The sequence below is a fragment of the Xiphophorus maculatus genome, chromosome 3 (genome assembly GCF_002775205.1).
Source record: "Xiphophorus maculatus strain JP 163 A chromosome 3, X_maculatus-5.0-male, whole genome shotgun sequence".
Classification (NCBI taxonomy): domain Eukaryota; kingdom Metazoa; phylum Chordata; class Actinopteri; order Cyprinodontiformes; family Poeciliidae; genus Xiphophorus; species Xiphophorus maculatus.
The window spans coordinates 3,070,426-3,095,937 of record NC_036445.1 but is presented as its reverse complement, the minus strand read 5'-3'; the positions used below and the strand labels follow the sequence as shown (position 1 = coordinate 3,095,937).

The following is a 25,512-nucleotide window of genomic DNA, read 5'->3' as shown; positions in this document are numbered from 1 at the left end:
AAAAGTCAATATGCAGATGTTCAGATAAGAGCATTTGTTTTTTTTACATTCGCCATGCCACCTGTCTGGTACAATTCAGCTGAAAAGCAAACATCTGCTAAAAGGAAATATGCAAAAATTGAAAAAGTTGCAATAATCCGGTTGCATAAGAATATGCATCCTGACACCAATACTTTGCTACACCACATTGATTCAGTTCCACATGCCATTAATTGTATACCCTGTTCAGATGTGACATTATCATGTGCTTTGGGTGATTCTAAGTGAAAGAGTCTAACGATGAACATTCATTTCTGACTGATAGCATCGTAGGTACCTTGCGTATGAACACATATCCGTATGAACACATAGCTATGGTCCAGAGACGGATGCCAACTAACAGCAGTACTTCTGCAAATATAGTCTTTGGTATAAATCACTGTTATACATTTAAATGACCTCTGTTGTGCTGGTGTTTCCAAAACACGACGTTGACGATGATGGTGACTTCTGTATTGCCCTGCAAGCAGTGTGTTGCAGATTCAATCCCCGCACTGTTGTGTCCTTGGCAAGACACTTCACCCACCTTACCGGGTGGTGTTGGCAGCCACAGCTGTAGCTGTCCAGTAGCTTGCTACTATCAGTGTATGAATGGGTGAATGCTTTGGGGTCCTCTGGACTTGATATGTGTAGGCCATTTGTCATTTTAAGCCTGTCTGATGGGCTAAATATTAAATATTGTGCAACTTAAAGTTCTGTTTCAGTGCATCACTAAATGTTTCAAATTGTAAAGCACAACTGCAGTAAAACAGCCAACACCTGATCCACACTTTTGTCATCTTACACACCTTGTGGTGTGTAAGATGACACAAAGTTCAACTATTTTGTCCTCTGGTCTGGATGAGTGAGTCTGTAATGTAGTGACTGTGGCAGGTTCAAGAAACAATACCGTTAAACTAAATATAGAAAAATATTTCTCATGCATTGTCCTCCACCTGTTTCCACTAACTCCAACAAGTACAACTTTTAAATAAGAAAAAATATTATATTTAGATAATTGTTGAAAGGTATTTAAAGCAATTTTTTTAGATTAGCCATTAGTAACATTGTAAAAAGAAAGTTTCTTTTTCATCAAAACCATTCCAGTTAATGCTGCTGCTTAAAGAGAAAAATATGTCCCAAAATGGACTGAGAAAAAAAAAACACTGAAGAAAATGGTCTTTATTCTATGGTATGGTCTACAGTTATGCAGACTGGTTGTTGCAGCATTTTTTAATATTTGTTCCTGGAATATATTTTTGTTTTTTGTTCAATTTTACAAAATAAAAGTTAAATTGGTGACAAAAGTTTTTGGTTATTATGGTCTCTGGCTTTAAAGTCTTAGAAGCCTTGAATTTTAGCAGGTTTGCAGATTTTTGATGCTATTTCGGTGCATTTGTCCTCTACAGTTTTTAGAAAATTCCCAAGGAAAGGTAGGAAGGCGGAGTTCAGACAAACACAAGGTGACAAAGCTCAGTGCTGCTTTAAACGTACATATGAGTCACACAGTGAGCCACAGTCACCAACTGGGCAGACAGAGCAATAAAAAAAAAAATAATCCAGCCTATTATTTTGGAGTAAGAGTGTGATTTTTTTTTTTTTAACCAACAGATGCACTGACTTTCTGAGGAACTGAAGACTCCTGTGGTTAGACTTGTTTCAAGAAAAGCATCTTATCTGAGGGTCTTCTCGTAAAGCAAATGTTGTGCAACACCCAGCATGCTGTGCTTTCTCAAGAGAAGATCAATGTTCATACTCAACTGATGTATTTTTAGATGCCCTTCTGTCTTTGATGGGGGCCAGATATGTATATGTTGCAACAATTTTCAGTATGCTTCCGATATCCTTTTATTTTTTCTTGATCTGTACACAAATACTAATATGCGTTACTGACGGGAATAAAGCAAGACACAAGCTGGTTAGAAATTAGCTTGTCGCTGCTCTCTGGCGGTCAGACTCTGTAATTGAGAATTGTTGTGGCTGAAACATTTTGAAGTATTTCATTAAAGAACTCGCATGTTTAAGAGATTTTGTAGCTAAAATAGCATCTACAACTTTGATGAGACGTTTATGTCCATACATGTTTAATGGGAGTTGTATACACTTTTTAAATATTTGGAGGAAATGCTCAGATTTCCTAATACATGTTTGTACAGTAAGAAAGAAAAATAAACTGCAGTAATTTAGGATGTATAGTAGGTGGCACGTTAAGTTGAATACAGGTGGTGGCAAAAACCTTTGCTTTTCAAATTATTATTGATACTGAGAAAAGCTTAATTTGTCCATACTTATGTTGCAATCAACATGATTTGTCTCCATTGCGTTAGTTTTTAACGTAATATTGTTATGTTAAGAGGTTGTAATACACAAAAGATGCTTGTAGCACTACAGATGCTAGTAAAAACCTGCTGCTAAAACGGGTGCTTCTAGCTAAAAATACAGCATTAGAGTAAAATCAATATTCAGCACCATTGGTCCAGGTCCAAACTAAAAAGGAATATAAGTGATTAATGTCTGATATTTGGGATGGTATTGAGGATTTTAAAATTATCCAGGAGAGGAGAATATATCTAAAGACATTGCAATTAACAGCGAGTGTGTGTGCGGTTTGGTTACTCATTCTGTCTCTGTTCTGTTTCCAATGGGAAGTAGTGATGGAGTGAGCACTGGACAGGTCAGCAGGTGAATGGTGTGGGATCTAGGAGGGCAGCTACAAGAGAAGTAATGGGACTTGTGGTGAAGGTCCAGAGGAGGAATTTCTCAACTGACAGAAGAGATGATGAAGGTTAACACCTTCAAGAAAGAAGCTGACTGTAAGGATGGAGGAAAGACAATGGTAAGCACTCATACTTGGACCTAGCAAGTGATAGAATTAGAGAGCCTGATTACCACATAATGTGAGAAAACAATCTAGACCTACTTCAGAAAATTTGCTTCTCTTTTAGTTCCTCCTGGTTAGTCTTGATGAGCTCCAACTAGTGGCCACTCCTGTTAGCAACACCCTGCGAAGATGGAAGGTAGGAGAGACACACACACACACACACACACACACACACACACACACACACACACACACACACACACACACACACACACGCACACACACACACACACACACACACACACACACACACACACACACACACACACACACACACACACACACACACTCTCCTGCACACAACTTTCTTCATAACAATAATTCTTACATTTTTTTTGAAAAATCCACAACATGTTTACAAATGTAGTGGAAGGACAGAAAAAACTTTTTCCCTGACATCACTTTCAAATTACGTTATGCACATCTAGTCATGCTGCCAAAACTATGCTCAGCAGTGGGGCCAGTGTGTTCAGGGTGAAGTATTTTTCATCGCACAAAGTGTTTTCATGCAAGAAAGTAGAATTGTGGTCTCATCTGGCCAAACCAGTTTCTGTCAAATGGGGCCAAGTCCTATGACCTCCTTTCAACAAAACCTTCTCTAATTAATTCTCTCCTCCCACATATTACCTGTTATTTTCATCTGGGCAGGTCTGCAATGGCATCAAACATATTCGATGTTAAGGTTCTGAATTAAACAGCGTCTTTTAGACGTTCAAAACTTGGGTTTTGTTTTACCTGTCAGGCATGATCTACATGAACAATTATCTATACAGAAATTATAGAATTACCTATTACACTATTAACAAATGAAATGTTTGTAAAAAGTTTTGGAAAGCATTGATTATATCCTTACACTTCTCAATTGTATGCTACTTTTTGTTAGTTTGTTACATTAAATCACATGAGATAAGTTGAAATTTGATGGCATACAATGGACAAAATGTCAAAATGTTTGAGGGGCATAAACACAGGTGTAAGGCACTGAACATTCGTGCAGCTTTTTCAGACATACAGTATAAAGTTCAGTTGTGAAAACAAATTTTATCATTATAATTTTTGGGGGTCTTCTGTTCAGTGGCAGACAGTACAATCCCAATGTACAGTTTTTCAGATATTCTAGGACTTGTGTGCCAACAGAGGAACAGCGTTTGTGCTTCCTTGTTGAAAGATTTTTGTTTTATAACAACACTCTTCTGTCCTTGAGCATCACAATTCATTTTTTACTCTTTGTTCTTATTACACTCAGTTCGACCCTCAGTATGTCAACACACCACACCTCACCAAAGTGGTAAAATATAAATATGCACTTGAAGCCTTCTTTGTTCCTTAACTACATTTTACTGACAAAGTCCAGTGAACCCTTTCAAAACCTGCAATACGCCCTAAAAGCTAAATGACTCTTTTCTATACATAATGTTTGCACTTGCTTAGATGGTCAGACTGTTTGCTATGTGATATCCACAGAAACTGTGCTTTGGGTTGTGTCTGTTGTCACGCCAGCTATTAAAGCAGTTGCTCTGCTTTTTCTCTCCAGGGATTATTTTCTGACTGTGGCCATCTTCGACATCAGAGAAAATACTTTGAGACACAAAGAAGGTAATGTCTGACATTTGTTTTGTGTCTATTATATTTTCTGTCATAGATGATATAAAGTTAAACTTGCTGGTTGATAAGCTGAATAATTACAAAAAAAGTCTGAAAATATTGAAACTCTTCTTTTCTTTTGCTTGTAGCCATGGCAATCCAGTCTAATGTTGTTACCTCTCAACCTACCCAGTACACAGTAACAACTGGACGTTCTTCAGACTGGAGTACAAATGTGTGCGACTGCTGTGATGACTGTGGCATCTGTATGTGTTTTTATGGGATTGTAAAAGGAAACTGGTTAAGTTTTCTTGTCCATTAAATTTGAATTTTTATTTGTTTATCCTCTCCTCCATGGGCTGCCACCTTATCGTGGTGGAGGGGTTTGAGTGTCCCAATGATCCTAGGAGCTATGCTGTCTGGGGCTTCATGCCCCTGGTAGGGTCACCCAAGGCAGACAGGTCCTAGGTGAGGGACCAGACAAAGAGCAGCCCGAAGACCCCTTATGATGGACAAGAACTTTGGACTTGGTGTTCCCTCGCCCGGACGCGGGTCACCGGGGCCCCACTCTGGAGCCAGGCCTGGAGGGGGGGCACGATGGCGAGCGTCTGGTGGCCGGGCTTTTACCCATGGAGCCCGGCCGGGCTCAGCCCGAAGAGGAAACATGGGCCCCCCCTCCCATGGGCCCACCACCCGTGGGAGGGGCCAAAGGGGTCGGGTGCAGTGTGGGATGGGTGGCAGCAGAGGGAGGGGACCCTGGCGGTCCGATCCTCGGTTGCAGAAACTGGCTCTTGGGACGTGGAATGTCACCTCTCTGGTGGGGAAGGAGCCGGAGCTAGTGCGTGAGGTCGAGAGGTTCCGGCTAGAAATAGTCGGTCTCACCTCGACGCACGGCTCTGGTTCTGGAACCAGTCTCCTTGAGAGGGGCTGGACATACTTCCACTCTGGAGTTGCCCAAGGTGAGAGGCGTCGGGCAGGAGTGGGCATACTTGTTGCTCCCCATCTCGGCGCCTGTACGTTGGGGTTTACCCCGGTGAACGAGAGGGTAGCATCCCTCCGCCTACGGGTGGGGGGACGGGTTCTGACTGTCGTTTGTGCTTACGGGCCGAACGACAGTTCAGATTACCCACCCTTTTTGGAGTCCTTAGAGGGGGTACTGGAGAGTGCTCCTCCTGGGGACTCCCTTGTTCTGCTGGGGGACTTCAACGCTCACGTGGGCAATGACAGTGAGACCTGGAGGGGCGTGGTTGGGAGGAACGGCCCGCCCGACCTGAACTCGAGCGGTGTTCTGTTGCTGGACTTCTGTGCTCGCCATGGATTGTCCATAACGAACACCATGTTCAAGCATAAGGGTGTCCATATGTGCACTTGGCACCAGGACACCCTAGGCCGCAGTTCGATGATCGACTTTGTCATCGTTTCATCGGATCTGCGGCCGTATGTCTTGGACACTCGGGTGAAGAGAGGTGCGGAGCTGTCCACTGACCACTACCTGGTGGTGAGTTGGCTCCGGTGGTGGGGGCGAAAGCCGGTCAGACCTGGCAGGCCCAAACGTGTTGTGAGGGTCTGCTGGGAACGTCTGGCGGAATCCCCTGTGAGACGGAGCTTTAACTCCCATCTCCGGCAAAACTTCGAACACGTCCCGGGGGAGGTGGGGGACATGGAGTCCGAGTGGACCGTGTTCCGTGCCTCCATCGTCGAGGCGGCCGATCGGAGCTGTGGCCGCAAGGTTGTCGGTGCCTGTCGCGGCGGCAACCCTCGAACCCGCTGGTGGACACCTTCGGTGAGGGATGCCGTCAGGCTGAAGAAGGAGTCCTATCGGGCCTTTTTGGCCTGTGGGACTCCGGAAGCAGCTGATGGGTACCGGCGGGCGAAGCGGCATGCGGCTCGGGCGGTTGCTGAGGCAAAAACTCGGGCGTGGGAGGAGTTTGGAGAGGCCATGGAGAAAGACTTCCATACGGCTTCGAGGCGATTCTGGTCCACCATCCGGCGTCTCAGGGGGGGGAAGCGGTGCAGCACCAACACTGTTTATAGTGGGGATGGTGTGCTGCTGACCTCTACTCGGGACGTTGTGGGCCGGTGGGCGGAGTACTTCGAAGACCTCCTCAATCCCACCAACATGCCTTCCACTGAGGAAGCGGAGCCTGGGGACTCTGGGTTGGGCTCTCCAATCTCTGGGGACGAGGTCACCGAGGTGGTTAAAAAGCTCCTCGGTGGCAGGGCCCCAGGGGTGGATGAGATCCGCCCGGAGTTCCTTAAGGCTCTGGATGTTGTGGGGTTGTGTTGGTTGACGCGACTCTGCAATGTCGCATGGACATCGGGGGCAGTTCCCCTGGATTGGCAGACTGGGGTGGTGGTCCCCCTGTTCAAAAAGGGGGACCGGAGGGTGTGCTCCAATTATAGAGGGGTCACACTCTTAAGCCTCCCTGGCAAGGTCTATTCAGGGGTCCTGGAGAGGAGGGTCCGTCGGATAGTCGAACCTCGGATCCAGGAAGAGCAGTGTGGTTTTCGTCCTGGTCGTGGAACACTGGACCAGCTCTACACCCTCGGCAGGGTCCTGGAGGGTGCATGGGAGTTCGCCCAACCAGTCTACATGTGTTTTGTGGACTTGGAGAAGGCGTTCGACCGTGTCCCTCGGGGAGCCCTGTGGGGGGTTCTCCGGGAGTATGGGGTACCGGGCCCTTTGATACGGGCTGTCAGGTCCCTGTATGACCGGTGTCAGAGTCTGGTCCGCATTGCCGGCAGTAAGTCGGGCTCGTTTCCGGTGAGAGTTGGACTCCGCCAGGGCTGCCCTTTGTCACCGATTCTGTTCATCACTTTCATGGACAGAATTTCTAGGCGCAGCCAAGGTGTTGAGGGGGTCCGATTTGGTGGCCTTAGGATCTCATCTCTGCTTTTCGCAGACGATGTGGTCCTTTTGGCTTCATCAGATCGTGATCTGCAGCTCTCGCTGGAGCGGTTCGCAGCCGAGTGTGAAGCGGCCGGGATGGGGATCAGTGCCTCCAAATCCGAGGCCATGGTCTTGAGCCGGAAAAGGGTAGTGTGCCTCCTCCGGGTCAGGGGGGGTGTCCTGCCCCAAGTGGAGGAGTTTAAGTATCTCGGGATCTTGTTCACGAATGGGGGAAGAAGGGAGCGGGAGATCGACAGGCGGATTGGCGCAGCGTCTGCTGTCAAGCGGGCGCTGTACCGGTCCGTCGTGGTGAAGAGAGAGCTGAGCCAAAAAGCGAAGCTCTCGATTTACCGGTCGATCTACGTTCCCACCCTCATCTATGGTCATGAGCTTTGGGTCATGACCGAAAGAACGAGATCGCGGATACAAGCGGCCGAAATGGGTTTTCTCCGTAGGGTGGCTGGGCTCTCCCTTAGAGATAGGGTGAGAAGCTCAGTCATCCGGGAGGGACTCAGAGTAGAGCCGCTGCTCCTTCACATCGAGAGGAGCCAGTTGAGGTGGCTCGGGCATCTGGTCAGGATGCCTCCTGGACGCCTCCCTGGTGAGGTGTTCCGGGCACGTCCCACCGGGAGGAGGCCCCGGGGAAGACCCAGGACACGCTGGAGGGACTATGTCTCTCGGCTGGCCTGGGAACGCCTCGGGATTCCCCCGGAGGAGCTAGAAGAAGTGGCTGGGGAGAGGGAAGTCTGGGCCTCCCTTCTGAAGCTGCTACCCCCGCGACCCGACCTCGGATAAGCGGAAGAAGATGGATGGATGGATGGATGGATGGATTTGTTTATCTACCTTTCATCTAAAGGTCTATGTGGAGCATTTATCCCATGCATCCTTGGTTGTAAAGTGGCTCAGGATAACGGGGATAGCTGCTGTCTACCTTTCCTCCCAGGTGCCATGATTGCTTTAAGAACAAGCATACGTAGCAAATACAACATTGAGGTGAGTGGAAAAGTTGCTCATTAAACAAAACAAAGGAGAACAAAAATAACATGCTAAATTCAAAAAAGAACCCATTTTTTAAAAACTATGTTTTAAATATAGGGACCTTTTGTGGGTGTAAGACCTTAAGTATATTTTATTTGTTGAACTTAATATTACTTTTTCACAATCTGTGTGATGTTTCTGAATTTTAGGGCTCTGTGTGTGACGACTGGGTGGTCATGGCCTGCCTGTCTTTATGTGGACTGTGTCAGATGGCGACAGAGCAGACGATGAGATAAACAGATTGCTGATTAATAAGAACAAAAAAAGAAAAAAATAGCATTGTGAATGTGATCTAAGAAAAAATAAAGACATTTAATGTTTTTTATTTTTACCTTTTTAATGTAAACATATATTGTATTACTTTAACATTTCTTACTTTATAAGCTGGGAATTGTACATGATCTAAAATGAAAGCAGGAATACAGAGAGTTAAAACTGACCTTATAGAGTGACAGTGTTGAATGAACAATAAAAAAGACAAATAAAAAATAGTGACATTTAAGGCAGTACTGGTCCTTTCTTTTGCAGAAATAGTTTTGGAAAATTAAACATATAAAGGTTTAAAAACATTATTGAGAACTATTTTATTTAATTATGTTTCAATAGTGCACCACGTTTTCTTTACAGCGATGTTTTGCACTTTTTGTATTCACTTGCACTTACAAAATCACTGGTATTTCAATAGAACAAATGGGAAATAGCAAATTGTGGGTTTCATTTATTTTAATGTCATGTAGTCTTGCTTTTTCTGGAAGGACTTCAGTGGGCTGCCACTATCTTCCTCTTTCTGACTAAGTCCGTGTTTTCAGTCATGTAGCGATACAGCTGTCTGAAGGAACAAGGTGAAAGGATCAGGGTTCATTTGAACAGGTAAGAAAGTATTTTAGTAAGTTTTATGTATTTTTTCCTTCTAAGGTCAGTCTGACACACTAAATTTACTAATTTGCTGTAAGAGATAAAGTAAATGATTAAGTGAACATGCTACTGTGCCTTTAATTTGATAGGGATGTTACATTGTCACATGACGGGTTTTCACAATAATAGGTCATTTGAGGACACACTGTACAAAAGGTTTACTTGTTTACTTATATCGTTATTTTGCAACTTATGCTACTCTTGGACATTTTTCTCTGACTTGATGATAAAAGTTTGAGATGCAGGTTAGTTACAGATTCTGCTAACAACTTTGGAAATTCTCCGGGCTAAAGTAAGAAGAAGAAAAGCCTCTAAATATTGAAATAGTCTTGTGAGGGTGACTAAGCTAACAGTTAGTCTTACCTATCATCTGTTGCTGTAAATAATGAATGTACTGGCTTGGGATTTTCCTGGTGTTTAACAAAAATAAACACCACTGTTCATATATCATGTTTCACATGATGTATACATCTCTTTTCTTTAAAAAGAAAAAAAATTGATATAGCCTTAAAGTGTAACTAATGTAATATAAAGATTATTAAAGTTATAATACTGCTATGCAAATACTTGAAGTATTATAACTGCAAGTATAGTCCTGATCAGACTAAAGCAATAATGCATCATAAATGTCTGCCAAATTTAGTAAGAGTTATAGACCTTATTGCACAGAATATTTAGGGCTATTTATGATTCCCAGAATGTGCCTTGTGAGCTGATAATAGAAGTTTATTTAGTCAGGCTATTTTCTCTGGTATCATACTGCAATCAACTGCTTAACAGACATACTCCAAGTACAACAACTGCAGTTTTAAAACAGTAATAAAGGTAGTTGAGGGTTCCTAGTTTAGATTCCATTCCACTAATGGTAAATACTAATCAGTATTTTCCAATTGAAAGATTTGTCTTTCTAAAGTTAAAAGGAAAAAATGAAATACCACAAATGTGCAACAATACTGTGGTGCTCCGAGCTCTAACCAGCCAACGAAAAGTCTGGTCACTTTGGCACTTTCTCTGGAATTTAATTGAAATTACTTTGAATTGTAGGATAATTTACAATTTTGTAGTTGTAACTATGTTGGTGTACCTTGATGTTACCTACTACCAACAGTAAACTCTCATTTAATTGATATTTGGTGAGCAAAAACAAACAAGTCTGAAATAAGCATTGTGAAGATTCCAGTTCCATGAGGTAATTATACAAATGAGAGGCAGAAAAAGAGGGAACGGGGAGTGGGGATATGAAAGTATTGAAAATAGGAAACAGTGTATTCTTTTTATCACAAGGTTCCACTTTCATGGCAAATACAACCACACCTGAATCATACAACTCCATCTGAAACTACAAGGAAAACAGGTAAAACTGAAATTTTGTCTTTGCATTTACAACTATTGCTTTTTTAATCATTGAAGTAAGTATTTAACACAATCTGATTTGAAATTAATCTCTGTTCACAGATTTCTCTTCTACATTCAAGTGCAGCTACATTGAGGTCCCATCTGACATCACAAGAAAACCAACAATGGCAACGTTCAAAACCTTTTGAAGTCTGTCTTTCTCCATGTCGTCTAGACAAAATGGCCACTCTGAATTATCAGCTTAGGCTGCTTGGACTTTTTCTGTGTGCAGTTCAACTCATCAGCAGCTACAGCTTTAAAAGCTGCATTGCAGATCCATACTACATCCTGACAAGTTTCAAATGCCAAAATCGAAACAACACAAAAATAATTGATATAGTAAAAGATCTCCCAGAATCCGCTGTCAATCTCACAGCTTCTTTCAACCCTGTGCAGAACATTCCCAACAACAGCTTTGCTCATTTACCAAACTTGCAGTATCTCAGTTTGGATAAGAACCAGCTGAATACTATTGATCCTTTGGCTTTTCAGACACTGCATCAACTTAAGCATCTAAATTTGTCCTTTAACAATTTGTCACACCTCAGCCCTTTATTGTTTGAGGACCTGCATAACCTCACCACCCTCTCGCTGACAAACAACGTTTTAAAGGTATTGCCTGAAGACATTTTCTCCAACGCTGCTAATCTAAAAACCTTAAATCTCAGGAATAACAATCTTACTGATTTTGCTGCAGTTGTGAAGTCTGTATCACATCTAACAAATCTAACGATCTTAGATCTTTCCTCCAACAACTTGACTTCACTCAGTGATTTAAATATATCTCTACCACAATCCCTCAAAGTTTTAAACCTATATAGAAACAATCTGCATACTTTGGGATGTAATCCATCACTCCTCAGATTCATCCAGGTGCTTGATCTGTCATTTAATTCAAAGCTTTCCACGACAGCTTTCGAAGGAGTGGATTTGAGAAACGTAAAGATTCTCCAGTTGCGGTCAACAAGTGTCAAGGCAGTGGAGCTTTTAAACATCAGCAACATCAATGCAGGTCATGTTGTTTTCTCAGGGATGGGTCTAAAGAATGACAGTCTACTTGTGGATTTATGCACAATGCTGAGAAGAAAGCTGAGTTGGATTAAAAATATAGATTTAACACATAATGGCATTCATAATACAACACATTTTTCCATGTCCGTTTGCCCTAAGATCATTGGAGCTTTGGATTTATCCAACAATGATCTGAAAAAAGTACACTGCTTGGACTTTTTAGGCAAACAAGTCAGTATCAAGACGTTTAATGCGGAGCACAACCATATTACTTCACTCGAAAGCTGTAAAAAGACCAATTTTAACAACTTAAAAGAACTGAGCTACCGTTATAATCGCATCCTCTCAGTCAATGGATATGCTTTCAGTCACATGCCAAAGATTGAGATGCTAAAGCTAAACATAAATAATGTTGCTTTTCTCCATCGCAAAGCCCTAAGAGGGCTGAAAAATCTTAAGACCCTCCGACTGGACAATAACCTCCTTACTGATTTGTTTAATGACACATTTAAAGATAATTACAACCTGCAAACACTCAATCTGCGCAATAATCGCATTTCTGTCATATTTAATGGGACTTTTATGAACCTAAGAAGTCTAACTACATTGGACCTTGGAGGTAATAAGATCACCCAAATACATTCTTCTGGCCTTGATGGGTTAAAAAGTCTTTCAAAATTCTACCTAGATGGAAACAACCTGAAACAAATTGACTCGTCACTCTACCGTGCATTCCAAGACACACTTACAGTGCTGGATTTACAAAAAAATCTCATTCATTTCTACAAAAAAAGTGTCATTTCACCATTTGTAAAACTCAGCAAACTCAGAGATCTGAAACTGGACAGCCAGAGAAATTATGGCCTTGTTGTTTTACCTCAAAATTTTTTTAAAGGACTCCACTCGCTACAATCTTTGTACCTCACCAACAACAAAATAGATTTTCTTCCTCCTGAAGCTTTTGATGATCTGACAAGCTTAAAATTCCTCACACTGGATAACTGTTGTGTTGGAGTGGCCCAATTAAAACCAGGAGTCTTCAAGAATGTCAGAAATTTGACCAGGTTGGTTGTAGAAAATATGGGAATTCAGAACTTCTCCAAGGATGTATTTGGGAATCTTACACAGCTACGCATGCTTCAGCTAAATCGTAATGTGATGCAGAGCATTTCTGTAGATGCTCTTGAGAGTTTACCTAAACTCCAGTATCTTGACATGCGTAATGTCCCTCTTAGCTGTACCTGCAAAAACAGCCTTCTGCAAAATTACACAGTAAATAACCCAAATGTTCAGATAGTCTATCTCTATGAAATGAAATGTCAAGCGGATAAAAAATTCAAATTTCACAACTTTGATACAAAGGTTTGCTATATTGATCAAGGAAAGTATCTGTTTTTCAGCACTGCAGTTGTGATCTTTCTATTTACAGTCTCTCCTTTACTTTATGTCAAACTGTACTGGAAAATCAAGTACAGCTACTATGTGTTCCGCTCCTGGTTTAGTGATCACTGGAGCAGACTCAGGGAGAAGGAGGAAAAGTGCACATATGATGCTTTCATCTCCTATAATTTCTCTGATGAGGAGTGGGTCATGAATCAGTTGTTGCCCAACTTGGAGGGAAATGGATCGTCTTTTAAGCTCTGCCTGCATCACAGGGACTTTGAGGTGGGTCGCAACATTGTGGACAACATCGTCACTGCAGTGTACAGCAGCAGAAAAACCATTTGTGTTGTGAGCAATAACTTCCTCCGGAGTGAGTGGTGCTCTCTGGAAATCCAGCTCGCAAGTTACAGGCTCTTCGATGAACACCGAGACGTCCTTCTGCTCGTGTTTCTGGAGCCAATTTCTGAGAGGCAGCTGTCATCCTACCACCGCATGAGGAAAGTTATGTTGAAAAAGACCTATCTTCAGTGGCCTGGCCCTGACTGCACTGATCCCTCACAGGCCCAAGAGCTGTTCTGGAGTCAGTTACGCAGGGCAATCAGAGCAGGCAACAGACTGGAAACCGAAGAAAATGACACAGATGAAGACTTTGCTCGAACCAGCAATGAAACAGGAAATTATAAGAAACTCTTATCGGACGATGAAGATTATTTGCAACCTTAAACCTGTCCCCTTTCTTTATTGACACAAAATATGTAATGCAATTGTAAATGTATATAAATTATTTTTTATCCAGACACCAATAGTATTTAGCATGTTATGATCAATTTATTTTTATGTTCATTTATATTCTTACAGATTACAGATTCTCAGATATTCTATCATACAGTTTTTCCACAAATGTACATTTTGTTTGGCAGTCACAACAAGTGAGAAACAACTTAGAAACAACTTCCAAAACAGCATTTTCTAAACCAGAAAAAAACTCTAACTTCTTAGAGAATTGTACACTTTTGTGCATGTATTTGTAATGTAGCACTCAGCATAATAAAAGGTGTTCTAAAGATGCAAACAATGCATAATTGGTTGTTTCCCTTTAATGAACATAAATTGAACCAAAATAGTTTGTGATGACACCTATTGTTTTTTTCAGTTTAATACTGCTTCAAGTAAGCACACATGAATACTTTGTCTTGATGGTACAAAACTCAGAGAGCAATGTCAGCAGGCAGTTGTCCATTCAGAGCTCAACCACGTATTAGTATAGTCTCATAGGAGGAAAAGACCAGTGCGCCGGACTTGGTAAGAATGAAGATGTAGGTGCCAGGTTTCTTTCAAGCATGTGTGATGGGGGGTAGTGCATCATGTCAGTAGGATCGGGCCGGAAATTTTGGTGAACAGGTGAAAACTGACCAAAAGCCTGTAAGTGATTACTCTGCGGTTGACTGTGACTTTTTGATGGGAAGAAGGGAGCAAAATAAAACCTGTCAGTTTTAGATGGGTTCTGTTCCTGGGGAAAACCATGCAGGTGTGCTGAATGTCTAACTTGGTGGGAAAAGAAAGGCTGGACGTTGCTATGATGTGGCTGTTGAGCACTGAGCCGCTCTCTCAAGTTCCTAGTTTGGTTCACAAATTTGTTTTGAAACGAATCAAGCAAATCTGACTCTTGAGTTTTACATTTGTTGGTTTCCCAGAGTTCAGGCCCTGAGACATTGTCTACTTGGTATGATATGGGAGAGTGAGCAAACAAGTAACTCACTGAGGTTCCAGAAGGCTCAAAGTCCATGTGAAGAAAGGGAGAGAAACCAGGTTTAAAGGTTCCATCCAAGGGTTTGACGAAGGTGTCCACAGGGTTTGCCAACTCTTCAGCAATCTTAATAAAAAAATAACAGAGAATATAGTGTTTAATATTAAAACACATTTAAAGAAATATAGCAATAAAAAAAGTTAAAATGAAGTTTTGTATGAAAAAGTCTAAAGATGAAAATACCCACTTTGTTTTGTTCTCTCAATCCTACGTTTTTGCTTTGTTATGCAGTCTGACATATATAAATCTGAAGCAATAATAAATATTGAGCTGTACCTCTGTGTTTGTAATGATAAGGACTGTAGCTTTAAGATCTATACCTGTTGTAGATTGTTGCGTGTCTGAGGACTGGATGTCCAGCATAAATGTTCACTTCCTGTGGTTTTCACAGATGCATCTGAAAGAGGGAAGCAAAACTCAATAACTGCTATAAATCCAAGAAGTATATACTACTGCTTTATAAGACAAACTGTGACTATGCACATGTATTGTGTCTGTTGCTAAGCTACAACTCATGACATGAAATAATTTTCAACCCTGGTTGAAGCATCTACACCATTTGAAGCTGTCATAAATAAAACCAAAAACTGGATTAATATTTTCTTCAACTACATTTGCCCCAAAACAAATCCCTTTTAAATAACCTACTTTCAAAATAGTAGGCTATTTAAAACCTAATTTAAAAATAATTAAGAAAACCTTTGAAAAAGATATATTTTTTACTTCCTTGATTGATTGATGTGTTTCCATGAAAAGGTTTAGGATATTTTTAATGATTGCTCACTACAGAGCATATCATTATGTAACGATACTGTTCAAGGCCAAAGATTGCCATAGTATGAACATGAAGAGTAAGATGACCAAATATTTCTGTTTTAAAAAGCCATCCAAACTGATGACGTGATCAGAATTAAAGGGTCAAACTATGAACTACTATTTTTTTTAGAAAGTTAAATGATAAACAAAAAATTAAGTAAATGTTAATTCTTTTTACCTGTAGGACAAAGCGTGTTGTCCCCCATCATGTGTTCTTGCTCAATTGAGGCCTGTGAAGGATCTTTATAAAATCTAAGCAATTGATGCATCTCCTGGAGATTTGATTGTAGGTGGGGCCCATGTCTCTCTTGCAGAGCTTTTAGTAACACCTCCCTGGTTTCTGACGATAAGTTTCTCCTGTTTGGAACTGGAAGATCCAGCCATTCACTCAAAAGTTCTGCCACTTCATGTGTGGTCTTCCATACGTGGTCTGGATCTTGGTGTAAGTTCTGTTGGTCAAAGCTGTCAGCAGAGAGTGAGGTAACATGTTGTGGACTTGATACTAAACAATCTGTTTGAGATGAAGAGTCCTGGTCTTCATTTATTGTCTTGTTCATGGTCTTAATTTTATCTCTAGTATCAAGAGGCTTTGGTTGTAAGGATTTGTCCATTCCAGACATACAACTGTCTGTGTGTTTGGTCTTTGTTGTCTGGAAGCGGTTTTTAGATTGGTTGGTGCTTTTAAATCTTTCACAAGAAGCGGGAAGTTGTTGCTGAAGCCTCTGACTGGATGTGATATCTGCCCCTGGATTGCTGAACTGCAGGTTCTTCATTTCAATATCTTGGGAGTCATCATGGGTCTTTGTAGCAGTCTTTGGTTTCTTTTTAACTGGTACATCAGCGTCAGCAACCAGCAAACCATAACTGGAGAGCAGAATGGGATTATGAGGTGATGATGATAAATAGGGGGTGTTATTGTTCTCCTCATTTGTTTTTTCCTCATTTTGTTCAAGTTTGCTCTGCTCACTTAGCACACGTTCAATACTGATGGACTTCACCTCATGGTTGAAGAGACCATGATGTCCTAAGAGGCGGCTTGCTGTGATGATACTCGGCTCCTGTGTAACAGGAACAATGCTTAAAATTTGTGCATTTTTCCTTGTGTGTAAATGACAACTGTGGTGATTGTTTGGGTAAAATGTCAATTTTGTCTTGCTTTGGGAAAAACAGTGATGGTGGTGTGACTTGTTTTTTGAGGTGTCTCTCCTGTCAGCCCTCCTCTGACCTCTCTCCTTGCGGGTCCTAAGGCGTTTTTTTTTGTGCCGCTTGTCTCTGTCATGGTTCGAATATTTTGAGTCCCCAGTCAGTGCGGTGACACAACAACACTTTTTATCTGTTGCTTTTGACTGATTGTTGTAGAAGTAATTTTTTTCTGATGAAGACCTGCCACATACGTGGCTCATGCTGCAAGGGGATCTGTGGAAAGATAACATAAACTGATAAATGAAAATGTTTGTCTCCTCAGGGAAACTGCAGCTGAGATGGCGTGGCCATTTCTTGTTAAGTCTGCAGTCATGTAATACACTTTCCAATTTCAGACAAGGGATTGAACTGTGCTTTGTGGGATGTTCAAAAGTTGAGAGATTGTTTTATAACCTAACACTGCTTTAAACTTTTGCCATGTTCCTTTGTCTTTATGATACCATTTGTTTACGACGTTTACTAACCCTAAAATAAATTAACTTATCAAAACTGGTCTAATTTATTGAATATGACTGAATTTCATGCTACACCAAAACAACCAACTTGAAATCCCCTATTTCATTGATTTTAAGGGAAGCTTGGGGAAGCTGTATTAATAAGAACAGCACAACTAATACTAAGAGTGTGATATTTGCTTAAAATTTATGTCAGCAGCAGTTTCCCCCAGTGAAAAACTTTCTGTCCTCATTGCTTTACATCAAACGGGCTCAACAAGCAAGAAGAGATCGATTTGCTGAAAATAATGTTTCAGGGTACCAAAGAAAGTTCAACAATTTTCAGGACTATCTCCAAACACCAAAGGGATTCAGCAAACAGATCAGGTTGTCAACAGTGCAGAACGTGCTTGGGAATGACATCTGGAAGGTAGGAGTGTTTCTAGAACTACTAAAGGAGCAGCAAAAAAGCCATCTTCCTCAAGAAAAGCATTAAGGACCAATCACATTCAGGATTGGGGTGCAAGATGATTAGAGTAAAAGCATTCTTCATTAAAAAAAACAAACATGTAGAAATAAGACTGTCTGGAGAAGAAAAGAGTAATCTATTGCTGACAGTGATTCATCCAAAAACCACTCATAAATTGCCTAAAAATCCTGCATTAATTAAAAATAGTATCAAATTATGTTCCAGAAGCGGGTACGTCAGACAATTCAGGACCAATTCTGGTGATGAGCGAAGCTTTTCACTGTACAAAAATGGAATCAGCCTCAAAACTAAAGTAAGAAATAAGTGGCTTTGGGACCAAAGCATTAAAATCTCAGTTCATGTCCATATCATACTTTTCAGAACCTGTTAGCACTCTAGTAATGTGATTTACTATTCAATGAATGCCTTCATTAATTGTTTAAATGCGTATTAACTTCAATGTATCATACAAACATCTGGCAAATATTGCAAATAAATGTAAAGAAATAAACTCTGTACAACAACAAAAAACTACATTTTTCTCCATTTGAAAACTTTTGGGGATGACTGCCCCCTAAATAAAGCTGACAGGGTGTTGTAGCATTTTAAAACAACAGTTGTACATTTAGGGGAAATTAACTGTGTAAACATGTAAATTCTAAGAATCTATCTGCAGCTACTGATGTAAACCACAACTTTCACAGATGGCATCCTTCTCATAGAAATTTGAGTAACATCTCTTCAGGTTACTTTGGAAAAGGTCCACAATAATCAAGTCCAATCCTGCCAGAAATCACAAGTAACTACCTTGAGATGGAGCAGACAAAGTCCTTTTAGGTGACAAAAGCAATGGTGTTAAGCACCATTGAGTTTTTCTTCAAACTTGAATTAGGACATGTTACTTTTGGTAATGTTATAAAATCATGAAGTAGAGCCAAGTGTATATAATTTTTAATAACCCTGCATGATAGATAGGAAGCTAAGCAAGGGCCACCTAAAGCACAACAACAGCAGCACCAACTACCTATAAGAAAATGAGTCGCCAAGTGCGAGTTATAGGAAATACAAACTACAACAGAAACAGGAAATCCATAACCATGTGTCAAACTGACATACATATGTGACAAAGAGTTTCCACACTAATTATATCAGGTCTGACAACATTTGTGGGCTCATACATTTAATAAACCCTTATTTCTGGGATCGTCCAATCAGTTAACAACGGTTAGCCAGCTGGTAACGTCAACCAACAGGTGTAACCTAACCTAAATCAAATCTGAATGAAATAGCTGCTGTGGATTCTAAAAAACAAAACAGGCACACATACATAAAAACGAATAAATTTGCTTTAAATTTAGGTTAGTATTTAGTGACTAGAGAAGATGAAGGTAGTATTATACAGTAACATAAAAGTGTGTAGACAACACTTGTGCCTTACCCAAATGGTCCGGTTATTTTTCCTCGCCCTTGAATCTTTCGTTGCTTGGCAACACACCGAATCTGCGTTTCTTTGCGCAGCCCAGCGGCGCAGTACTGACACCCTCGAACGACGACTAGAAGGGCGAAACCATTTTTGACAAACGATGGGTAGTTTTGTCTAATTACTAATCATATTTTTCGTTTAAACGGTGTATATTTTTGCTAATTTTTAACAAACCCCATGCCAGTATTAAACTCAAAACACTTCTTGACCGTACTATTAAAATTAAAATAGAAAATGCGTGTAAATATTGATGTTGTCGCTCTTTGGGGACAATGGCTCAGGCACACACAGTAAAAATTGACTTCCTGTAACGGAACTGGAAGATATCGATATTTTTTATTTAATGTTAGCAATTTTAAATCATTATTTCTGAATGTAAGGGTTGTTTAAAACTCTTGCGCACTCCATTCTGCACACAACAGCCTTTTTACATATTCAGTGCCTGACCTTTTATGTTTTAAGCTGCATCTGTTTGTACTCTACCAAGTAGGCTAGCTATTGTGGCTAATTCTGTCAGCCTCCATAGATTTCTGTAGCATACAGCGGTTGGCGCTTAGCTGACTGGCGTGCGTTGTGTTGACAAAACAGAAACAAAACGCTACGTGCCCGCGTTGTAAGAAAGGTAAAAACCAAAAATATGAGCGCAGAAGCCTCAAACCCAGCCGCCACACCCACTCCCTGTGAAGACAGTCAGGGAGATGGACGGTGGATGTCTCAGGTATGTGACAACGTGACCATCGTGAGGATTGAGTTACTTATTTATTTCGATTATATGCATATAAAATAATGTAAATAAAGGAAAATGCTATCATTTACCAATGCTGCATTTCAATTATCTACTAGTTAGTCTGCTGAGATTTTTCATCCATTACTCCAGTCTTATTCCAAGCAATTACCCTCAGACTCCCAAAGTATAACCACATATGCTATTTTGCTCTTTTGTTTTTTTGTTTGTTTGTGTTTTATCATTTATAGTTTGCATAACTTTGACGGTTGTATGAGTAAACGAATTATAAATCTATTTTCTCCTTGTAGCACGTCCGCTTTGTTTCTGAGTGCAAGGAGAGAGAGCCAGATGTCGTGTTTGTGGGAGACTCTCTTGTTCAGCTCATGCATCAGTTTGGGGTAACATCACAGGACACATTCATCCACAGTCCTACCTTAAATGAGAATTTCAAAAATGTGTCATTGCACTGAATGCTTGTGTGCTCACTTGTTTTTGTAGTGAAATTAAAACAAAACGGATCAATTAAATAGAGAAAGAGAACACTGTAGGAAAAGAAACACACTTGAATGCAGGATCCCATGACATGTCTACCTTACTGTAGCTGTAGATAACAAGTGCTTATTCATAGTATAGCAGAAAACAGAAACATGAAAGACTGTTCTGTCAGATTAAGACAAATTTAATACATCTTACTATGCAAAGATTAAAGTACAAATGGACAATGTGTCAAAAGAGAGTGTCATTGTAAACAGTGATATAATAGACCTTTTCATGTGAAGAAGTTGTAGATTCTGCAGGGCTTTAACCAATCACCTGATTTCTCTAGACAAAGCAGTGTTTATTCTACAGAAGACAAACCCAAGGCCGGAGAAGAACCCTCATTGATAAACAGCTGAAGTAAAAACCTGAAAAATGACAATTTATATAAAAAATGTACATTTAAGCTCATTTAATTTGTTTGAACCTGCCCCAAAATTTTCTTTTACGTATTACAAAGCTGCTATTTATGAGCACACTATATTTAGTGGTCATTTTAGCACCTTAAAATGAAAGTTTCTAAACTTGTGTGCCTGATATAACTGTAAGCCAAGATACATAAAGTAAAAGAAAAAAAAAGGCAAGTCTATTTTGATAAATTCCCATATGTTTTCTACAGATATGGCGGCAGCTGTTCTCTCCTCTCCATTGCCTTAACTTCGGAATCGGTGGAGATGCAACGCAGCATGTGCTGTGGAGACTGAGCAATGGCGAACTGGATAACATCAGCCCAAAGGTTGAGAACCCTGCCAGATATAGAAAACATGAGCTTGCTTGTTTTTGCTCACAAAAGACTGCTTGTGCTCCATTTCCAACCTCCAGGTACAATGACGCCAGACTATCAGTGGCATGTGCTCAGCCTTTTGTTTTCTGTCTCTTTTTTGTTGCTCCAGGTCGTGGTGCTGTGGGTTGGCACGAACAATCACGGTCACACAGCTGAACAGATTGCCAGTGGAATCATGGAGATTGTCCAACTCATCCACAACAAGCTCCCCAACGCCCACACGCTTGTACTTGTAAGTTTGTCCAGATAAATGCCTTTTAAGAGGTGTTTAATCAACTTACCTTCATGTCTGGAGAAAAGAAACAAATGAAGTTCACACAACCATCAAACTATAAAGTTATGTCACCTTTTTAGTCGCATCTCAACTTTCTCAATTATTGAAAACATCAGTTTCCTGGAGACAGTGTGGCTTAACACTGGACTTGTTTTGGAGAGGGAGTTGAGAATATGTCAAGAGAATGCATGCTTCACAGCCTTTTAAACTTTTAGGTCTCCCATGTTATATGTACTCAAGGGCAGTGTGTTGCAAGAGTATTCATACATCATGAACTTTTCTACATTTTGTCACATTACAACCACAGACTTTAGTGTATTTTTTGGAAATTTTAGGTGATTGACCAACCCAAAGCAGGACACCAATGCGAAGAGGAAGCATAAAACAGTGTGGTTCCTAAAGTCTTTTACAATTAAATCTAAAAGGGTGTCCAGCATATGTGTAAACCCCTTGCAAGTATTCAGGATATATTTCTACGTTTCCGTACGTCTGTGGAGTGTAATTTTTCTGATTCTTCTTTGCAGAACAGAACCAACTACAGTCAGACTAGATAGGTGGTGTGTAAACATTTAAATTTTTTTTAATACACTGTCATTTTAAGACATGAAAACACTCTCCTACATAGTTGAACTGTTATGTGACAGTTGTATTAGGTATCTGGATATCATTGTTGTACTTCGAACATGTATTTGTTTGAAGTGGAAATTAATGCTGTGTATAGATGCAACTTTCATTCAGACTTCTTGACATGTAAATATAATAAGTCTATATATCTATGTATCTAAAGTTGCTCAGGAAATTACGCCGTCTTTTTTGCAGGGTGTACTTCCCAGAGGTAGAATGCCAAACCCTCTACGACAGCGAAACGCCGAGGTGAACAAGCTAGTCCAGGATGCCTTATCGTCTCTGTCCCATGCCTCCTTCTTTAACGTGGATCCAGGTTTTGTCCTTTCGGATGGAAGCATCTCCCATCAGGATATGTATGACTACCTTCACCTGACTGCTCATGGATACCAGGCTGTGTGTGAACCCCTTCATGCTCAAATCAAGTCTCTGTTAGACAAACCAGCAGAGAACTGAGTATCCGGCTTAGAAGCGTACACTACCACAGTGGTCTTCGTCCCTGTTTTCAGAGAGCACTGCCCTCAGCTTTATAAGGCTTTGGATGTTGGATAGAATCAGCTAATTATAAGGGCTAAGAGCATCGTTTAATCTGTATAAACCAGATCTCTATAACCAGGGTTGGTGACCACTGTTATTGATAAGCGGACCATAAGGTTTTTTTTGTGTTTACGATACAAAGATGAGATGTGTTGTATTATAGAGAGACAGTGTCCTTCTTGACCCCTATAGCTTCGTATTCCATCTCTTTTAGGTTTTCTTTGCATGAAATTTATAATTTTCACTGTTACAAAATACACAGATGAACATGATGAAGGCATCTCCACACAGCACTGGTAAAAGAAAATCTGATAAATTCACAACCTCGATTTCTCTGATAAGACATTAGAATTATGTGTCAACTTTCCATTGGAATTCATTCTTCAGGTCAAAACATTACACTGCAGAGTAATTGAAAAAACCTTGTCTACAAATAAGTGTTGCACATCTCATCCTTTTGCTCCGTGAACCTGCAAATTTTCTGAGGGATTAATGAATTAAATTTTTCACTACTACACTGCCTTTCTGACGGAACTGGATCAATGCTCAGTTGGAAAATGGTTTGAAAGCCCTCAGATTTGTGCCAGAATTTGCATGCATGCTAGAAACAGCGAACCCTCTCACTTGACCTATTGTTTCTTTGTATCAGTAATTTCTATGGGTTGGTTTTATTTTATTTTATTTTTTGATTTGATTTTGCTCTTCGTGGTAGGAAAAGCTGAGGTGGTATACGAAGCATTGAAGATGGCTTTTCTTCATGGTGAACCAAGAATCTTGATGAAAGTTTCTAGAAACAAACTGGAAAACAACCATCATTCATGATGCAAAATCAGACAATGCTTTAAAAATGTCTGTATCTTTACTGTGATTTTATTTTCCTTTTGTGTATGTTAAGTCCAATGAACAAAAAGTTGTTTTTGTCTATGTGGCGAATAGTTTACCAGTCAGTTTATTTTACATCATGTCACATTACCTCTTTGCCTTTATACCTTTTTCTCCTCACATATTGTAATGGCAGTAGAGTTCCATGTTAGTGGCTGTGTATTTCTTGTGATCATAAATGTATTAGACTCATCTAGTTGCTTGTGCTTCAAATTTGAACTTTTCTGCAACATAATGGCTCACTCAGCCGTTTAAGATGCTTTACTTCATACTATGATGCTTGGGAGCCGCTTGGATAAGCAAGGTGCCACGGAAACTTGAGATGGTCAAGGATGAGAAACTGCAAGTGATGAAAGAAATGCATTAAATTTCCAAACAAAACGGTTTCAGTGTCAGCTGACTGATTTTATCTGATCCCTTTTTGTTGAAACTGACATTCTGCTACTGAAGCAAAGCTGCAGTACATTTTAATGTCTTTAAGATTGATTGCTAACCATTAGGTTCAGCAAGAGTACACACATGACTAAACACTTTTGCTTGCACAGGTTTGTTCTTTTCCCAGGACACGGTTTTAAAGAGATATTTACATTTCTGAAAACAAGAGCAATTTATGCTCTGTTAGCTACATATCTCAAAAATCCACACTATAAACTTCATTCTTTTGACATTTTGCACAAATGCCAAAAATTTTTCATATGTACTGGATGGCAAGGGCCATTTATGTTTTACCCACATATGAAATCCAGTGCAACTGTTTGTTTTGTTTTTTCTACATTAGTGATCTTATGAACACTAATAGCATCCATTTGTAATTGAATCTCATTATTAATCCAGTTTTTCCATAAAGTCCTCCAAATTTCTTTTACAGAACATTAGAGAACAAACTGAACAGCTCAGGGAGAAAGTTGTAGAAAGTTTAAAGCAGGGTTAAATAATATCTCAAGTTTAAAAACTTAATAGAGCTCTGTTCAATCCTCTGAAAATGGAGTATGGGACAACTGCAAATCAACAAGACATAATGGTTCACCTGTGAAGATCCAGTTGGGAATAGAGAGATCTAATATAAACATTACAGTAACAAAACGCCGTATTTAGGGCGAACTGGTGGAAATGTCATGCAGTGTCGAGGCTTTTCTTCAGAAGTGAAAGGAAAACTGGACAGAATACAGGGGAACATGGAAAAACACTTGCAGTGTACAAAGGAGTAGGGACTATGGCCGAGGTTCACCTTTCAGCTGGATAGTCACCGTGAGCAACAGCCAAAAGTTTAGTTGTGTGGTTCCGTTTAAAACATGTTTATGCATTAAAGCAGGGGTGTCAAACTCCAGTCCTCGAGGGCCGCTGTCCTGCAACTTTTAGATGTGCCTCTGCTGCACCACACCTGAATGGAATAATTAGGTCATTAGCAAGGCTCTGGAGAACTGATCTACACAAGGAGGAGGCAATTAAGTCATTTCATTCCAGTGTTTTGTACCTGTGGCACATCTAAAAACTGCAGGACACCGGCCCTTGAGGACTGGAGTTTGACACCCCTGCATTAAAGTGACCCAGAAGTCCAGAACAGGGGTCCTTTAAAACCTCCCCAACAGGTTTTAATAACTTTGGCTGAAAATGTTAACCAATGTCTTTTGATATAACAGCAAAACATAACCAGATATAGAAAGAAATCAAGGACAATTTTATTTCACACTGTAAAATAATGCTAAAATTATTGAAATTCTAACTGATTAAATGAAGCATAAGCTTGAATTCAATACTTCAATAACAGTAAGTCCATGTCAGATTTACATGACAGCGGTTAATCCATCGGCCCACTTCAG

General features: G+C 40.4%; 4 protein-coding genes across 5 annotated transcripts; 3 read left to right on the top strand and 1 right to left on the bottom strand.

Annotated features, from left to right (window-relative positions):
• The first annotated feature begins 4,634 nt into the window (after positions 1 to 4,634).
• Positions 4,635 to 8,647, top strand: cnfn (cornifelin). The gene is made up of 3 exons (XM_023330587.1): positions 4,635 to 4,749; positions 8,230 to 8,366; positions 8,561 to 8,647. The coding sequence occupies exons 1-3, from the start codon at positions 4,635 to 4,637 to the stop codon at positions 8,645 to 8,647; spliced, it is 339 nt and encodes a 112-aa protein (XP_023186355.1).
• A 563-nt stretch (positions 8,648 to 9,210) lies between these two features.
• LOC102229480 (toll-like receptor 13) lies at positions 9,211 to 13,862 on the top strand. Its single transcript, XM_005798819.2, has 3 exons — positions 9,211 to 9,281; positions 10,611 to 10,680; positions 10,782 to 13,862. Exon 3 carries the CDS (start codon positions 10,902 to 10,904, stop codon positions 13,836 to 13,838), a length of 2,937 nt encoding a protein of 978 aa, XP_005798876.1. The 5' UTR covers positions 9,211 to 9,281; positions 10,611 to 10,680; positions 10,782 to 10,901; the 3' UTR covers positions 13,839 to 13,862.
• Positions 13,863 to 14,348: 486 nt separating this feature from the next.
• On the bottom strand, positions 14,349 to 19,513 carry LOC102229739. Of its 2 annotated transcripts, XM_023331102.1 has the most exons (5): positions 19,283 to 19,513; positions 16,964 to 17,154; positions 15,917 to 16,796; positions 15,243 to 15,319; positions 14,349 to 14,988 (listed from the first exon to the last, which is right to left on the bottom strand). In XM_023331102.1, the coding sequence occupies exons 2-5, from the start codon at positions 17,015 to 17,017 to the stop codon at positions 14,374 to 14,376; spliced, it is 1,626 nt and encodes a 541-aa protein (XP_023186870.1). In that variant the 5' UTR covers positions 17,018 to 17,154; positions 19,283 to 19,513; the 3' UTR covers positions 14,349 to 14,373. The 2 variants fall into 2 exon arrangements, with proteins under 2 accessions (XP_023186870.1, XP_005798877.2); XM_005798820.2 differs by having other exon boundaries at positions 15,917 to 17,154.
• A 100-nt stretch (positions 19,514 to 19,613) lies between these two features.
• Positions 19,614 to 24,077, top strand: pafah1b3 (platelet activating factor acetylhydrolase 1b catalytic subunit 3). The gene is made up of 5 exons (XM_005798730.2): positions 19,614 to 20,045; positions 20,363 to 20,452; positions 21,211 to 21,327; positions 21,485 to 21,607; positions 22,469 to 24,077. The coding sequence occupies exons 1-5, from the start codon at positions 19,965 to 19,967 to the stop codon at positions 22,727 to 22,729; spliced, it is 672 nt and encodes a 223-aa protein (XP_005798787.1). The 5' UTR covers positions 19,614 to 19,964; the 3' UTR covers positions 22,730 to 24,077.
• The last annotated feature ends 1,435 nt before the right edge of the window (positions 24,078 to 25,512 follow it).

What these genes read in the sequence shown, in the direction of transcription:
- LOC102229480 (XM_005798819.2), top strand. Translation starts at nt 10,902, where the DNA reads ATGGCCACTCTGAATTATCAGCTTAGGCTGCTTGGACTTTTTCTGTGT.
- cnfn (XM_023330587.1), top strand. Translation starts at nt 4,635, where the DNA reads ATGGCAATCCAGTCTAATGTTGTTACCTCTCAACCTACCCAGTACACA. An exon ending in CTGTGATGACTGTGGCATCT is followed by an intron (nt 4,750 to 8,229) that starts GTATGTGTTTTT and finishes TTTCATCTAAAG; the next exon opens with GTCTATGTGGAGCATTTATC. An exon ending in GTAGCAAATACAACATTGAG is followed by an intron (nt 8,367 to 8,560) that starts GTGAGTGGAAAA and finishes TCTGAATTTTAG; the next exon opens with GGCTCTGTGTGTGACGACTG.
- LOC102229739 (XM_005798820.2), bottom strand. Translation starts at nt 17,141, where the DNA reads ATGAGCCACGTATGTGGCAGGTCTTCATCAGAAAAAAATTACTTCTAC. An exon ending in CAACACGCTTTGTCCTACAG is followed by an intron (nt 15,320 to 15,916) that starts GTAAAAAGAATT and finishes TCCCTCTTTCAG; the next exon opens with ATGCATCTGTGAAAACCACA. An exon ending in CACGCAACAATCTACAACAG is followed by an intron (nt 14,989 to 15,242) that starts GTATAGATCTTA and finishes TTTTTTATTAAG; the next exon opens with ATTGCTGAAGAGTTGGCAAA.
- pafah1b3 (XM_005798730.2), top strand. Translation starts at nt 19,965, where the DNA reads ATGAGCGCAGAAGCCTCAAACCCAGCCGCCACACCCACTCCCTGTGAA. An exon ending in TGGATAACATCAGCCCAAAG is followed by an intron (nt 21,328 to 21,484) that starts GTTGAGAACCCT and finishes TTGTTGCTCCAG; the next exon opens with GTCGTGGTGCTGTGGGTTGG. An exon ending in ACGCCCACACGCTTGTACTT is followed by an intron (nt 21,608 to 22,468) that starts GTAAGTTTGTCC and finishes TCTTTTTTGCAG; the next exon opens with GGTGTACTTCCCAGAGGTAG.